The sequence below is a fragment of the Pempheris klunzingeri genome, chromosome 5 (genome assembly GCF_042242105.1).
Source record: "Pempheris klunzingeri isolate RE-2024b chromosome 5, fPemKlu1.hap1, whole genome shotgun sequence".
NCBI classification, from domain to species: domain Eukaryota; kingdom Metazoa; phylum Chordata; class Actinopteri; order Acropomatiformes; family Pempheridae; genus Pempheris; species Pempheris klunzingeri.
Window position 1 is genome coordinate 22,747,732 of NC_092016.1, and position 15,887 is coordinate 22,763,618.

General features: G+C 42.1%; 1 protein-coding gene across 1 annotated transcript; it reads right to left on the reverse strand.

The window, feature by feature from the left end:
- Window positions 1-3,048: 3,048 nt before the first annotated feature.
- LOC139202043 (nuclear receptor coactivator 5) lies at window positions 3,049-13,804 on the reverse strand. Its single transcript, XM_070831505.1, has 9 exons — window positions 13,628-13,804; window positions 13,369-13,455; window positions 12,419-12,492; window positions 12,006-12,129; window positions 8,640-8,839; window positions 6,253-6,531; window positions 5,998-6,165; window positions 5,489-5,734; window positions 3,049-5,359 (listed from the first exon to the last, which is right to left on the reverse strand). The coding sequence occupies exons 1-9, from the start codon at window positions 13,687-13,689 to the stop codon at window positions 5,322-5,324; spliced, it is 1,278 nt and encodes a 425-aa protein (XP_070687606.1). The 5' UTR covers window positions 13,690-13,804; the 3' UTR covers window positions 3,049-5,321.
- Window positions 13,805-15,887: the final 2,083 nt, after the last annotated feature.

Consider the following 15,887-nt stretch of genomic DNA (forward strand, 5'->3'; position numbering starts at 1 on the left):
AGCACCTCAGCCAATATTGTTTCCATGCTGTAAGAGCAGGAGCACCTGGACTCACAGGGTGAGCTTTCATAAATATCTCTGGTTAAAAATCTCAGCTACAAAGATCAAGTTAAGTTTTCTGAATTCTCAGCTGTGCTCAGTAGTAGAGAGTAATTAAATACATTTACACATGTGGTAAACCTCAGTTCAGTTCGGAAGCCCTTGCACTTTGCTTTAGACAATCTGACCCTTGAATATAAATTGTTTCACTGACCTCCTTCCACTAGTTTTTTCATAAGGAAAAAAACTCTCAGACATTCTAGTTCGTACAGACCTGCCTCCTTCAGAAAACTTGCCCCCGTCCCACATGAAATAAAGACATGGCACCTGTGTACACTGCAAGAGTACTTTAAATGCACTGATTTTAAACATCTTCCAACATCCTGGTGAGAAAATTCCTATTAAGGGAATTATTTCTTGTTCCACAAAAAGCATTATTTATATTATCTCATTTTCCATTTGCGGCAAATAGGCTACTATGTGGACAACATCACAACATCACGGCTCCGTAAAATGTACAAAATATCACTTGTCCTGTAGCAGCACACTGTATTAATGCTGGTCTTGCAATTTCTGCTCTTCCGTACATGAAGATATACATACATTGAGAGAAAGTGACTTTTCCCAGAGGAGGGGGAGACTCTGAGCTGTTGTTCTTGAAGGGAGAGGCCTTTTGGATCCATTACTTAGACACACTTGTCCTTAATGGCCCGAATGTTGATTTTGATTTAAAACCCTTTGACACAGAGAGCTGTGCATTTTCCCTCCATCTTGGTCCTTAATTCCTTTACTGTTACAGTTCTTTATATGATAATTTTTTTCTATACGAGAATATTTACCGAAAAGAAAATCCTCTATAATCATTTTTTCTATTATGTCCATTTCTTCCCTTTGTGTCTCCCCCTTCAGGTTTCCTCCCTGAGAACCCGTGTGGAGTCAGGGGCGTTTGGTCTCCCCTCATATCGAGTGTCCTGATTGGACTGTACTCCAGACCTTCAGTTCTTTTCTGATATCCAGAAAATATTTGTTGCATATTTCTGATTTTTTTCATATATTGTATATTCTAGTCTTTTATCAGATGTATTGTATCTTTCCAATTGTTTGGCTGTTTTCTGATTGTATAACTTTTCATCAGTCTTGTTTTTTCTGATGTGATTTTTGAACGGCATGTGAATCGAGTGCTTGCTCCTGCCCACAGGATGTGGATGTGTGATTGAGGACACTTGTGTTGTATTACCTGTACGTTTGCTTTTTGACTTCCATGTCCAAACATTGGTATACTTGAACACATTTTCTTGCATGGTAGCCACGAGTGTGACTTCAGTCTCCCACACCTGTATCGTCCCTGTGGTCAGCACCTCTGTAACACTGGTGTGAATTCCTCCTCGCTCTCATTGCTGTGAATCTGTCTGGAGCAGAACAAGATACAAGACAGAGCTCTAAGAAACACTGCCAGGTTATAGAGGAGGAGGGTCTGAGGCAAAGCATTAGAGCCGGGGTGTCCAAACTTTTTTCACTGAGGGCCACATACAGAAAAACATACACAGGGCTGGGCCACTCACTAGAAGTGAGCTATATTGATAACTTTAATCCACTAGAGGTGATGTATATCTCCTCACCTCTGGTGGATTAAAGTTGGAAAATCAATCACATGTAGGTAAATTCTGCTTGATAACTGAATATGATTCAAGAAAAAAAACAGCCTTTCCATTAGTGGGCTTTCATTTATTAGTTGTGGTACAAGGCTCTTTGCCTTGTAGGCTCTTGTTCAGTGTGTTCAGGTGATCAGTGAGATCCACTAAAACTGGTCCATTTCTGATCTCAGGGAATAAAACCGCTGCAGCACAGAGCCACGACTTAGCCAGCGCACATGAGAATGGTAGAGCAGCCCCCCCCCTCCTCCCAAACACCAGCACCTGCACCAGCATCAGAGAGGGAAGCTTGTAATAGTCTGTGCTAGAGCCCTGGTGCTCAAATCAGCAGCCTTACCTCCACTTTCTTGCCCCTCGGCGGACACCGTAGATTCCTTTGTGCTCCCCTGTCCCAGCTGGAGCCCCATCCGTCGTACCTCCACACAGCTCGTCCCATTTAAGTCCCATCATGCCAACTGCATCTGGCACAGCTTCAAAAACATCATCACCCTTCGTGGTGCTCTTTAGACTGCTAACATCCAGCAGCTCCTCCGTAATGCAAAAGTGATCTTCATTAGTTATTAGCTGTGCTCTCATCGCACACCACGTCTGAAACTTTCTACACTCACTTGTTCTCTTACGTTTCCTTAATTCTGACATTTTGGGTCACCTGTAGCACATTTCTTCTTCGATTACTTATTTTATATAGAAGCTGCCTCGTTCAAGACAGTTACTCCCCCTAGTGGTGAGACTAAGAAGTACAATACAGTCCAGTGCAGGTTCCATGTGTGGGCCGTATTACAATAAATTTTTTGAATTTCCTGCAGGCCAATGAAAATTGGACCACAGGCCGCAGTTGGCCCGTGGGCCGGAGTTTGGATACCCCTGCATTAGAGGGTTCTGGGATCTGAAGACAGCAAAGTTTAGCTTTTTGCCATCATACTGACCAATACGTTTGTGTGGTAAATCTAAATACCACGCATCAACACATTAAACACCATCACCACTGTGTGGCCTGGTGGAGGCAGTTTCTGTGCAGCAGCCCAGGAGGCCTTTACAGGGTAAAGGAACGTGAATCCAGAGAGATTTCTCCAGAATCTTTCGGAACTTAGAGCAACTCTTGAAAACTGCCGTTTGCTCACAACAAGCTCGTAACGAATGTGGAAAAATCAGTGTCTAGATGTCCATATCTGATAAAGGCCATGTTTACTGAGACACAAGGCTTTGTCTGCTGCCAGAGGTGCCTCTACTGCATATTGATCTGAAGGTAGAATGTATTTGCTTCTAGATATCTACCTGAATTAGATCAACGTGTTGATTCTTCACCACAGTTCATCACTAGAAATCAGTACATCAGTCAGGACTGACAAGGAGACTGTACACTGAAATAGGTGTTTTTATTTCTCTTGGTTACTTCTCTCAAAAGAAAAACCATTGAAACGCTCATCAAAGCAAAACAAATAATTCAATCATTCGTGGACGTTTTCTTTGAAAATATAACAGACCCCCCACCCCTTCCACACCTGTTGAACGTGAACACTGCTGCACATCGAAGGAAACTCATCCACGGGCCAAAGCATTTACAATTTATATAAAGGTTTAAAAAAGACAAAAAAACAAACAAAAACAAAAAAAGAGTACAGGATTTTAAACATTAGTTACAAAACAGAACAAAATGCTGAGCGGTTTAAAAGAATGAATTGAGTTTTTTCTGGTGTTCTGAAATCACTCGTTCACTTAAGAGGATTTCTCACAACCGAAGCAGCAAACACAAGCACATGAGAGCACAAGCTGTGAAGGGAGAGACGACTTCCTAACTGGACTGCTCCATTAATGCCACATGAAGTAATGAAAATGACTATTACCAACCCAGAACACTCAACAGTTCTAGCAACGAGTCAGAACAATCAACAGCACACAGCCAGAAAAAAAAAAAAATACAGTACAAAATTATTGGTTGTGAGTTTTTCCCTGAATCACAATACGCAAGAATGAATGTGATCTCATTACAAGACAGACAATCGCGCTGTCTAATCTGCCTCCGCCTGAAGACGAGGCTGACTGCAGCAGAGAAATTCCACACCATTCTTATGTTCTGTATCATGAAAAATTCAATATTTGTTCACTTGGATTTTGCATAAATTCATGACAAACGATACATAATGAGATTCATTTTCCTCTGGGTTATCCTGGCAAACATTACGAGCTGCCTCTTGTGCTTTAATGAAACACAAAATGGTCCTTTTCTTATTCTGGGTGACAAAACAAAGCTCGCAAGAAGGCCAGATGTTGTTGTTGGGGGGGGGGGGGTAGTTTTTTTTTGTTCTTAGGTCAAAGTGTCACTACTCTCATTTCAACAAACTATGGAAGGCATCCTAAGGAAATACATCAACTACCTTTACATGCACAAGTATTCCTGGTTTTGTGAAAGAGAAAATATTCCTACTAAGCTGTTTAAACATTGAAAATGAACATTCCCATAAACAGCTTTGCTACTCACAAATGTTTCCATCAGTGACGTATCCAAGGGTTGCAGAATGTTTAAAAGTGCGCGTGTTTCTCCTTCTGACCAGAAATCAGGACTTTTCCTTTGGGCACGCACCTCTACCCGAGCCTGGCAAACTGTTGGCAGCTTGGTTTGAGCTGAGTGTCAAACAGTCAAGAGGCAGAGTGTCGCAAACTGCAGAGCAAAACCCCGACTGAGACGCATATTATGTCTGCGCCGTAGACACTTCTAAAGAATGCTCCTTAAACCTGAATGATGTCGACCTACCTCACGTCTTAATTAGAAGATGCTATAAACCTAATCTGGAAAATCCAAAGTGATTATGCCGTTTATCTGACCTGTATCAAATTTGAAATATTGTAATATTAAAAATAATAGCATAATAAAGGTAGTTATTGTTCATTAAGACCTAATAAATTACAGAGGATTTGTTGATGTGTTTAAAAGGGTGCCAAAAGTTACACATGAAACTTTAGAACGAGAACCTTTCGACAAACTCCTTCAGACTGAATACTAATGTGAAAAATCATTACATATAAATAAATTAAGATTTGACCCATGTGTGCACCTTGTATAAACAAACTTTCGTTTGGTTGTTGAAATTCTCCTCCCTCTGAAATCTTGAGCACAACTTTGAAACGCTGTATACAGCAGGCAGGCCACTGTTAGCCCACCTTTTCTGCTGCTTTAAGCGTAAACAAGCTGTCCGCTGGTGACCAAGAGTGTTTGTGCATTCAGCTAAGAAAACCTGATGTTCAGTGTTTACCGTGTGTAGTCGCTGTAACCTGCACCAACGGGTCCAAAAGGCCAAACTGCAGACGCAGACTATATCTGTTTATGGGATGACTCTGGGTGAGACAGACTGGGCATTGTAAAGAGAAATAATGACAGAGGGTTTGTGAAAAAAAGATAAAAGTATCACTCAACACCATCCTCCATCGATCCATCCACAATATGATGATAATATCAAACTGGCCGTGGTTTATATATATTTTTTTTTGTTTTAGAAAAGGTCAGACCAGGCATCCTACGCAGAGGCCAGGAATCTTCTATTCTAAGGTTAGGTGAAATAAAAAAAAACTGCTGCCACTTTTAGACTCCATGTGATAGTACGTATGTGTGTGTGTGTGTGTGTGGATGTCTTCTTAGTGTCGTGTGCCACTCGGTCTTGGAAGAGGAGCACCTGATTAGAGGGAAAGAGCAGGGCATAAAAAGTTTATTTTCTGTTCTGAACTTCACAGTATTTCTATAGAAATATTGGAATACAATCCTGAAATCATATTCAACCTGTATACAGAGACAAGAGACCCACCAGGAGAAGACAGAAGTGGAGGACGGGAACTCTTTAGAGACGGAGGGGGCACTCTATTCCCGTGAGGGCCCCTGCTGCCTTGGTGGTATGGAGGAGCGTGGTGGAGTAGGGGCCCACGGGGCGCAGTGGGGATGCCGTAGAGGCTGTGTGAGGACAGGGAGCCTCGCAAAGCTTGATTTCCTAATGGCGGACCAGGAGGTCGATGCAAGGACAGCAGCGGGGGAGGTTTGGTTTTGGGATAAGAACCTTAAACAAGAGACAGAGTGTCATTATCATGACAGGACGAAAGGAGATGAGAGACATCCATGTTGTAGATACTGCTGATGAAATTAGGAGAAATAATATATATATAGCATATATGTTACTTATATACACGAGAAGGACAGAATATTGGAAACACTGGGGGGCTCAACTAAGGCTCCTATATGTGGCTCCTACACCCTTGAACTTTTCAGAAAATAAAAAGACCCTTTAAATAGTCAGGTAAGTGGTCAACTCTGCAGTCTAACCTGGTGAAGGCAAGAGAGGAGCGGGTGGAGGTGGGGGGTGGTCCATCAAGGGCCCCCCTCCAGATGCAGACTGGGGTTGAGGAGGTCCAGGTGGAGTAGGGAGCAGAGGAGGCGGTTTCCCCAGTCCTGGAGGTAACATGTTATCCCTCTCCCCCTCTGTGGCTGAGGCTGGGGAGACAGACATAAAGACTTAAAGAACAGATAATCAGTACCCCCCCAGCTCTTTTAGGTACCACAGTTTAATCGCTGTCCTACCTTGTATGTGCTCCTGCCGGGATCGGACATACTCAGAGATCGTTTCCAGCTCCTCAGGGTAGAGATGCACCCCATCGGCCAAGAGCATGAGGAGGGCCCGGGTTTCGGAGGGAACGGCGTGGCGCTCGATCTTTTCTCGATCCAGGAAGTCGTCCAGCAGCTGTGACGCCTGCGCTGCAATGTCTGAGGGGTCCCTCGGCGGGCGCTCTTTGACGAGCCCGTGACTATACTCGGCGGCGACAAAGTCCATGGCCTGATCTTTGGGCATGTTACGATGGACTGGGAGGAAAACGGGAATGTTAATGGCGAGGTGTCAGGGGACTGGGGGGGAAGAAAGAGGAGAAACAAGACAAGCCAAAGAACGTAGGAATAGCAGTAAAATCAGCGTCCTTACAAGCCACTCAGGTCATGTAGAAATCTATTTTGTTTTAATGCGATGTTGGGATGAGCAAATTCAGCGGATACACTGGTACTTTGGTAGGTCATATTTTTGAATAGGTACTTGTGAATGAGAACTGTGGTTTATTGTAGGGGGGGGGGGCGATGAGGGGCATGCAATTTGTGTTAAAATGAGCATTTTTCAGTAACTTTATTTTTTGTTGCATTACGTTCCTTGAAATTAAATAATTGACTTAATAAGCTTTGTTTTTTTATGTGCATTCAAACATGTGACACCAACACACAATGACTAAACTTCAGATGATTTGTGCATTGAAATTACTCAATTCCTTATATTTGTCTTAAAGGAAATCCATTAAATTGGTTTGATTTTATTGAGGTAGTGTGGACCTGACTAAAAATGTTTTTAGGGCATCGTTTAGTCTTTTGTTGTTGCGAGTTACACAGAGTGGCATCACCTAGGAATAATCACATCACAGTTTTATGTTATGTTTTATGTTTGCTTTAGTTTTATGTAATACAAATTTAAAATGTGTACAGTGCAGGTTTGTTTGTGCATGGTGTGCTAAAAATATCAGTTTTTGTGGAGTACAGAGATTGATTAATGACTCATGCACACTCAGTGACATGTATTTCCACATGACAAAATTATTTTCTGTATATATATCTAGACATAACTGTAGAACGGAAATGTAGTTCTGCATGCTATTTGTAGAGTTTTGGGGTTTTTAACCATAACTTGGGTTTTTCATAGCGCTGGCAATCAGTTCCACTGGTTATGATCAACATCCTATTGACCGCAACAACTGTGTGAACAGCACAGCACTACTGGGTAAACAAGAACTAGCAGTCAGATGATCATACAGTAAACAAAGCAACAGTTTTTCCAGATTACAGTCCAGATCAAAAGTCCCTCACTGCTCAGGAAAAACTGTGCAGAAGGTCAAAGTTGAAGTCAGTCCGTAAAACACAGCTTTATAGGTCGACTTGTTTTTCTTTTCCAGACTGGTTTCACTAACGTGCAAATTTGGTTCTTGTCTGCCTTCTTGTCTTTCTGATTTCTAGCGCTGTAGCAGTGTGAACAGACCTTCGATGAGTACAATTATCACCACAACCTTTAACATCGAGGGCCAAGCAATGAAAATAAAACCCAAGTTGTGGCAAACCATAGTTTTCCTTTAAAGGAATGGTTTGACATTTTGGAAAATATGCTTATTGGCTTTCAATATTTCTCATGTGTCTGTCTGTCAATATGAAGCCTCAGAAATCATCCCGTTAGCTTAGTTTAGCGTAAAGGCTGGAGACAGCTAGCCTGGCTTTGGTCCAAAAGGTAAAGTAATTCTGAAGGACTCCCGTAAGTTCCCGGAGCCTCCTTGCTGGGCAGCAACCTCAAAGTGATGAGAGTAATTGAACCAATGAACCCCTGAAAATGATCACAGCTTGTCATTATCTCCACTTTATTCTGGCCATTTTGAGATTCTTGCACTAATGGCTTCAAATTTATCAGACAGATATGAGAGTGATATCGATCGATCTTCTCATCGAACTCTTGGCATGTGGAACTAAACCTTTTACATGCATACTATGTTACTTTTGGACTTCATTCACTTTATTAACTGTGTAATTCCATGTCTTAGTGTGTACCACTGGCAGCCAAGTGATCTGCCAACGAAGTGCCATCGATTTATAAACTGAATGAATATTGTGTAGATTTGATGGACTTAGATTGATTTTGAATAGAAATGTTTTTACCATGAGGATCATGGTACAACAGTTGTGTGCAGAATTGTAGCTTTAGAACTCTCCACGTTGGCGTTTTAATGGGAGCGTTTCTTTTGCAACTAAATCTATTTCAGATTTTGTTTTCAAAGATGTTTGTGGAAACTACGTAAAACGTAAATCGCCTTTGACCGGTAGTTGAAAAGTGACGCAGGGTTGTAACTGAGGTTGTTTGTCCAAGCTCGAAGGAATGAGGGGTAGGGACTTACTTTTGAGGGATTCTGAGAATATGATAACAGTGCAGGAGGACAGAGCTACGTTTGTCTGCTCCACCAGAATACATAACGAGGAGCCGTCTGCTCGGACATCCTGCAGGGCCCGGGTCAGGCCCGATTCCGCCTGAAGGTAGAGCATTTCCACTGACAGGCCACGCTCCTGCAAGCACTGGCTTAGCGATTTGGGGTAATCCCTTTGAGAGGAAGAGAAACACTTTGTTAACTTGACATTTCTAAATTATGTGACTCATCTGACATACAGAGACACCTATATTATATCTCTGAGAGCAACAGAGGGTTATTCATGATTTATAGTGTGCCTCACCAACAAAAATGTAAGTCATCATGTCTTTTGTGTGGTGAATTTTGTATGTATGGACCTTTAATTAGACAGGACCAAGTGTAGCGTTATGTAGAGCTTTATGTGGTACTGACACAAGTTTTTGGATCTCTCATATGTGTTTAGTGTTGTAGTAATGTGTTTAGGTAGTGCATCAGGTAAAACAGAGGGTGTAATTCACATGGAGGACTTAGATGACTTTGGTTTGAATTTGCAAAGAATTGTGGTCTTTCTGTCAAAGGAAAGATTTGTGGCTGTTATTGGCAGTTTTTGAGACCACTTTGTTGAATGGTGGTGTTTGATATGCATGTTTTGTAGATAAAATGGGTGAGTTTGGTTGCAATTTACATCACATCTTTCTTAAAGAATCAATGGTAAATGCCATGTTTTCATGGAAGCCAGCGATGCCAATTCTGGTAAATGTTGGAAGTTATCCACCAACATAGAAGTAGGCAAAGCACTTTGGGAAAGATTGGGTAAATGAAAGCAAAAAGTCATAATATGGCTACATACACAGCATCTGCTTGCCATATTTTGAGTCTTTGGAATGTACCGACCACAAGAATGAAAAGAGGTCTAGGCAGTGTAGCAAAAGTGGTTGGATATGTTTTAAATTGAGTCACCATTGGAATGTATTGTTGGTGCAAAGCGTCCGAGCTGACTATATCTGCCAAAGCCACCTTTTAAAACCTACATAGGGTGATTATTCAAAAGGAGTACCCCTCCAACACCTGCAGTATACTTAATCTTTGGTACTGCTGTCACAACTACAGTTGCAGATATCACTTTCTAGTGGCATGTAACACTACCAAATGCTGGAGAGCCTGCTGATAACCAGCACTCTGATTTGCACACTAGGTTTGAGATTAGTAGTGTAGCAGTGTTAGTGCTATTGGAACTTCCATGTTAGTTATCTGCTCTGTGTCACAACGACATAAATGCAGACACAACTGCTATTATTGGACAACTTCATAGTCACCATGTGTGTGTGAGTATCAGTAAAACTGTTTTTGATGTTGCACTGTGTTGGGAGTGTAAATGTTTCATGTGTTTTTAGTACTACCTACTTGACTACCTACCTACTCATTTAACGGTGTTCATTTATAAGGTTAGTACAGCATGCAACTGCAGAACCATTGGCAAAAAATGTCTGTTTATCGTGAAAAAAAGAGCATTTGACTTGCGTGCATAGCATGTTACTGTACATACATTAATAAAATAACATTGTTAAGAGACAGTGTGTCAAGCAAGTCATATTTAACTGCGCAATAAACAGAAATGTTATTTAATGGCATTTGAATTCAGTAATTTTGAAACTTTGGTTGAACAGTGTGTGTGTGTGTGTGTGTGTGTGTGAGAGAGAGACATATCAGTTATCAGTTTCTACTTTAATAGCCCTGGTTGCATATTGTCCATAAGTAGAAATGATGATCAGAGGTGATTATGATACGCATTTATTCATGGGTATGGATTTGGCTAAAGGTATTATTAATGTTACACCTTAGCGTAAGTGCATTATGTTGTACATTTTTATTTATGAGACAAGGCTGTAAAGTCACTGTGCTCACTGTTCACTAAAACACAGCTGTTAATGTGCCTGCTTTCTTCCTGTGTGAGCATGAACAGTTTGAAATGTGTCCTTCCAAACAATTCTGTGGCGGTAATAAAATTGCATATTAAAGTATGCTGCGTTTGTGGCAGTGTTCTTCTACTGCAAAGCGGCTCCTGAGGATACCAGGTGCATAGCAAGATGGGTAGCATAAAAACACCAAGTCTCAAACTAGCTTCTGAGACATTTCAGGACAATGACATGAACTAAATTTTGCTGTTAGGAGGGAAACAGCGACCTGGCTTTCAGTGGTCATAAATCAAACTTAACTGGACGGGCATAATCACTCAAAATAAAAAGATTAAAAACATGCTGAGTTTGTCATTTGAAATGACAACAAAGGCCTTGTTTTCTTTGTTTCGTGTCATAGTGACTGATGACGTTTCCCCACCTTGCCGTAGAGGTCCGCATACCTAAGAGCCACGGGGCGTGCTGCTGTCAAACGCACATCCACACAAGGTCAACGGGTTGTCTTACAGTTGAATGTAAAACAGCCAAAACTGATCCAGCTGTCAGCCAACAGCTGCTCTCATAACAGCTGCACTGACTTATCAGATGAAAACATTCCTTTATATACGGTATACATTTCCAGTGGCATTTCTAATGATCAGTTCATTGGTCCATCTCCCAATATGTTCTGACATCTGACGTACAATCTGCTGTTTTTCAGTGGCCCCAAGTATGAACATCTCCAATGGAAGCAGCAGCAGACGACAGAGTAAATGACATGTGGGAGCAAGTATCAAATGTATTACTGCTAGGTGAAACTTGATGACTATACAACCCCTGCTATTTACCGACTAAGGCATAGAAACACTATTTTTATATGCTACTAGGAACTGTATGAGGAGGGATGTGGTGCATTTACACAAGAGCTGGTTTAATGATGGACAACCAGAGCAACAAGGAGGATCTGTTTGTTGTGTTTTGTTCATTGCGTCACAATCGAGGGAGGCCCTCATCGTGTTAGGGATGATCACACCAACACAAACTCATTACATGTTGATGGCATCTAAGCCTGCATTATTACATTGTGTTGCAATAATCAGAACAATAGCATGACATGAGATATCCGCCACACAAGACAACAAGCACTTGCATTTGGCAGGGCTGAAGTCTCTATCCATCATAAGCCCCAGTAAAACCAGAGGATCAGGGTCAGCCAGGGGGTAAGTCATCCCAGCCAAGTCTCAACAGAATGAGTGTGCCGTCTTCTGAACGCTTGACTCTGAATACAAGAGCCAAATGCTCCTGGCTGGCAACCCCCAAAAAAAAGGGCAATTAAATGACATCAATCAGTCATGTCTCACTGATTGGTAGACAAGTTTGAAGTATCAAACCCTGCACGTAAAAGTTGCCCAGATTTCTATTTCGTCTACTTGTTGCTTAGATTTTCTCTTTAAGTACTCACAGGCACTGGTTGGTAACAGAGAGGACCACGCAGTCGGCCGGCCTCCTCTCCTCCTGCACCTGTCTGTAGAACTTCTGATACAAGGCTTTACGTCTGTCTGCCGGAGTGCAGCCCTCTGGCTTGACTGGAGAAGTGGGGAAAGTGCAATCAACTGTGAGCAATGTCAATAAAATGGCGTTTAACTTTTGATGCATAAACTGGATGTTGCTGTGCACCATAAGAAAGGAGGGGTTATTCTATTTATTATTGTAAAGCAACAGGATACCAGTTATTGACAAAATACAGTTTTATTTTATTTAAGAAGCGGCGGCACACTGAGCGCCTCATTTTAACAAAAGAATTGACTCGTACACACTTGTTACTGTGCTTTTACTGATCAATATAAACAGCGTAGAAGAAAGAGAAAGTCTCACCATTTGGCTGATGCTTGTATCCCTCATACTTCACACTTCCACTGTAGCTTTGCATTTGCTCTAGTTCTTCATAACTGGAAGAAATACTGGGTTTAGTCAATGTTGCCTGAAAAACCACAGGAGTCACCTGTTGCAATAAGCCCTGTGGCACACCTCCAAATACACTGGGTCTGTTTAGTGTGGCTGTAAGACTGGACAGGGATTTAAGTAATAGACACCTGGCCCAATTCGTTATGGGACAGAGGATAAGTGGCAACCTACAAAAAATAAATAAAAAACTGGCAACAAAACCTGAGCTGCACAACCGATAGAAGAGAACATACTACAACATTATAATAATGGTTATTATTTTACCATAATCTGTCTGATGTGATCCATAACAGTAGCAATCGGATTATTTTCATTTACTTTTGATAAATGTAGCATGTATGTTTCAACATAAAGCTTTACATGGATAGGCTTGCACTTGCTGTGTTAAAAACCCAATGACAAAATTAGCAGATTTAACTGGAACGGGAGGAAAATGAGTGAAAGTGACGTTGTTGGTTATTTTTTTCAGTCAGTTGTCTGATGCCTTTGGAAACATGAATGAAAACCCATTCACTTCCACACTGTGTTGGCAGAGAGCAGCGAGATCCAACACTTGTTATTATCAACTAAATTGGCAGTGTGAACACTTTCTGACTATGATCACACCCTGAACAGGTTATATGACTATGTCACTCCACTGCTGTTGAATGTTATTGTGCTGTGTGCCTTCCTAAATACATCACCCTCTTGTCCATTACCTCATCGTTGAAAACTGTGATCCTTGGCAGAAGCAAGGGCATATCAGAAGTCTTAACACAAACCTTCCCAACTGGACTGTAATCTGTGCAATATCCATAAACTAGCGCGCAAACACTGCAGAATAAGACACAGTGTATCTGGAGTGGGAGTGAGGCTGGTACCTGTCCAGGGCATCCTTCAGCTCCTCGGTCCTCTCCTCTCTGCCGGGGTAGGGCGCTGCTCTCCGAAACAGACGCAGCTGTTGAGCACTGCACAACACACACAAAACTGTTTTTTTAAGTTTTATCAAACACAACTAATGTTTACAGGCGTTAACTTTAAGCAGGAGGGTGCTTCTCAGCTGCTGCGACCAACACTGTTTTCTTTCTGCTAGGGCTGCTCCCTAGCATGTTAGCCGCTAATGCTAACCACACGGCTTACCTCCCGTTGGGGTTCGCTGGTGCCCGCCGGGCGGCTGCCGATGATTTCGCCCAAGACGACATTTTATCTGCACGGCAACTTCACCCGGATAAACCTTCGCTTTAAAGCACAGAGAGAAGAAAATGTTTCCTGATTGAGCTCCGACCCCTGAGACACTACAACTCCCCCAGTAGTGGAGAGCAGGAGGAGGAGGAGGAGGAGGCGGAGGAGGAGGAGTTCTTCTTCTAGCGGTGGACATGTCATCCTACAGCTGTACTACCGCCACCTGCTGGACAACACTGGTGGCTAAAACTTAAAACTGATTCCTTTGAGTGTTTCTGGCAATCACACATAAAGAGCTATTCCACCCCCCCAAAAAAATTTTCTCATCTACCCTTAATGATGTTCTGCCATATGGTTTTAAAATTTGTATCTCAAGTTTCAAGTTCATCAATTACAGTGAAGCAGTTATTGACAGTGAAATTCTTGGCTCTCAGGCTCCCTCCAACAATGCTCGCTATGTATGAACAGGAACTTGCACGAGTAAAAATGAAAATCTGAAAAATTATGAAAAATAGTGCAGAAGATAAAATATAGGAGTAGAAATAACACATGGATAAAACTAGTAGAGATTGCCTGCAATCCTAGCTAACACTTAAACTCAAACCCTTTTACCTTCCTGGATCCAGTTTCACCTCTTTCTACAAAAACTAGACGTTAAAAGATGTCTACATCTTGTTTTACAGATGAAACACGTGTTCTTAAGAAGGCCTGAGGGAGATTTGAACATAAATGGCATGAGTCCGAATTAGACGTTTTCTACTTCATATGTCATGACAGTGTATTAACGGTGTGATCTGTCTGATGCAGAAACAGTTCGTTTCTCTCGCTTAATCAACAACAATAAGCACAATCCAAGATTTACTTTTGACACTGTAGATAAACAGAATCAAAAGCTGCCGTCTGTGAGCTGCACACCTTTTATGGCTTTTGATTTGTTAGAGAGTTGTAAATGTGCTCGTTCTATCATAACTTTCTGATCTCCTTAAACATTATATGCCATCTCGGGCACTATGCTCAAATTTGTCCTTAGGGTTAAAAAAAAGTCAGAGGGCTGCAGGGCCTTTTGCTGTTGAGCCCCTTTCACTTGGAATAACATCAGACAATCTACCTCTGTTGAGGCCTCTAAATCCAAACTTAAAACTCATCATTTCAAATTTTTAATTAGTTCCTATTCTTTGACTTCTTCAGGTGTCGTACCTGTAACCATTATCTCAGGCACAATAAATCTCATAACCTGAGCATGTTTCACTGCCGATGAGTATGAAGTGTAAATACTCCAATAACAGCTGCATTTCTTCAATCCTCGCTTCCTTTGTTTCACTTCCCACAAGCCTCCAAGAATGTGAGGGACCTGATGTTGCTGACTCTCTCAACCATGGTCCCATTGTTGGAGGTGGGGGTGTGTCCTTCTCTCTGTCACTTCCTGTGGTCCACAATCAGCTCCTTTGTTTTGCTGACATTGAGATGGAAGTTGTTGTCCCGCCACCAAGACGTCAGGGCCCTGACCTCCTCACTGTTGGCTGTCTCATCGCCGCCACTGATCAGGCCGATGCTGCAAAATTAATAACAGTGTTGGAGATGTGGGTAGCCTCGCTGTCATGCATAAACAGGAGGTGCAGGAAGGCGCCTGTGTTGAGAATTAGGATGTGGTGGATGTGGTGGCAAAACAGTTCAGGTGAAACAAACTGATTGGACCAGTGATGGAGTGTTGATGATATCTTATATCTGTTTATAGGTCATTGCAAAGTTAGACCAGACATAACTTTTTTAAAAACCTTTCCCGGTTGTCGCTCCTGTCCCCTCTTTAGTTTGGGGCGTGGTTGTGGTCATGGTTTAAGATCAGTCGGACATCCAGCTGTTGGGTACTGGACAGCCTATGGGGCTTCAGGCACATAACTGCAGCTAACTGCAACGTCCATGGGTGGATTCCAGCTGGGGATCATTTCTGCCAGCCACAGCAGCTTTGGCCTCCTGGGCGCTATTAACGTTAGTGTCAGACCCTGCTCTTACACTATTGCTATTGGTGGAGAGAGTTTGGAACAACTGCAGAACAGTTACGGCTTTAGAGGAACACTTTAATTTAATGACTGCATGCAAGTCGTAAGAAAAAGAAAGAGAAAGTGCTCAACGGTGTTTGAATTGTCTAAATTCACTTCTGGGCAGTTGTAAATGTGCCATCTCATATTGTGACCTGATTCATGTGAATGCTTGAACATAC

Bases quoted from the DNA above. Each gene is read 5' to 3' on its own strand.
- LOC139202043 (XM_070831505.1), bottom strand. From the start codon at position 13,689: ATGTCGTCTTGGGCGAAATCATCGGCAGCCGCCCGGCGGGCACCAGCG. The intron at 12,493-13,368 runs GTACCAGCCTCA...TATTTCTTCCAG, and splicing joins CTGAAGGATGCCCTGGACAG to TTATGAAGAACTAGAGCAAA. The intron at 5,735-5,997 runs GTTAGACTGCAG...CTCTTGTTTAAG, and splicing joins TCCTCTCTTGCCTTCACCAG to GTTCTTATCCCAAAACCAAA.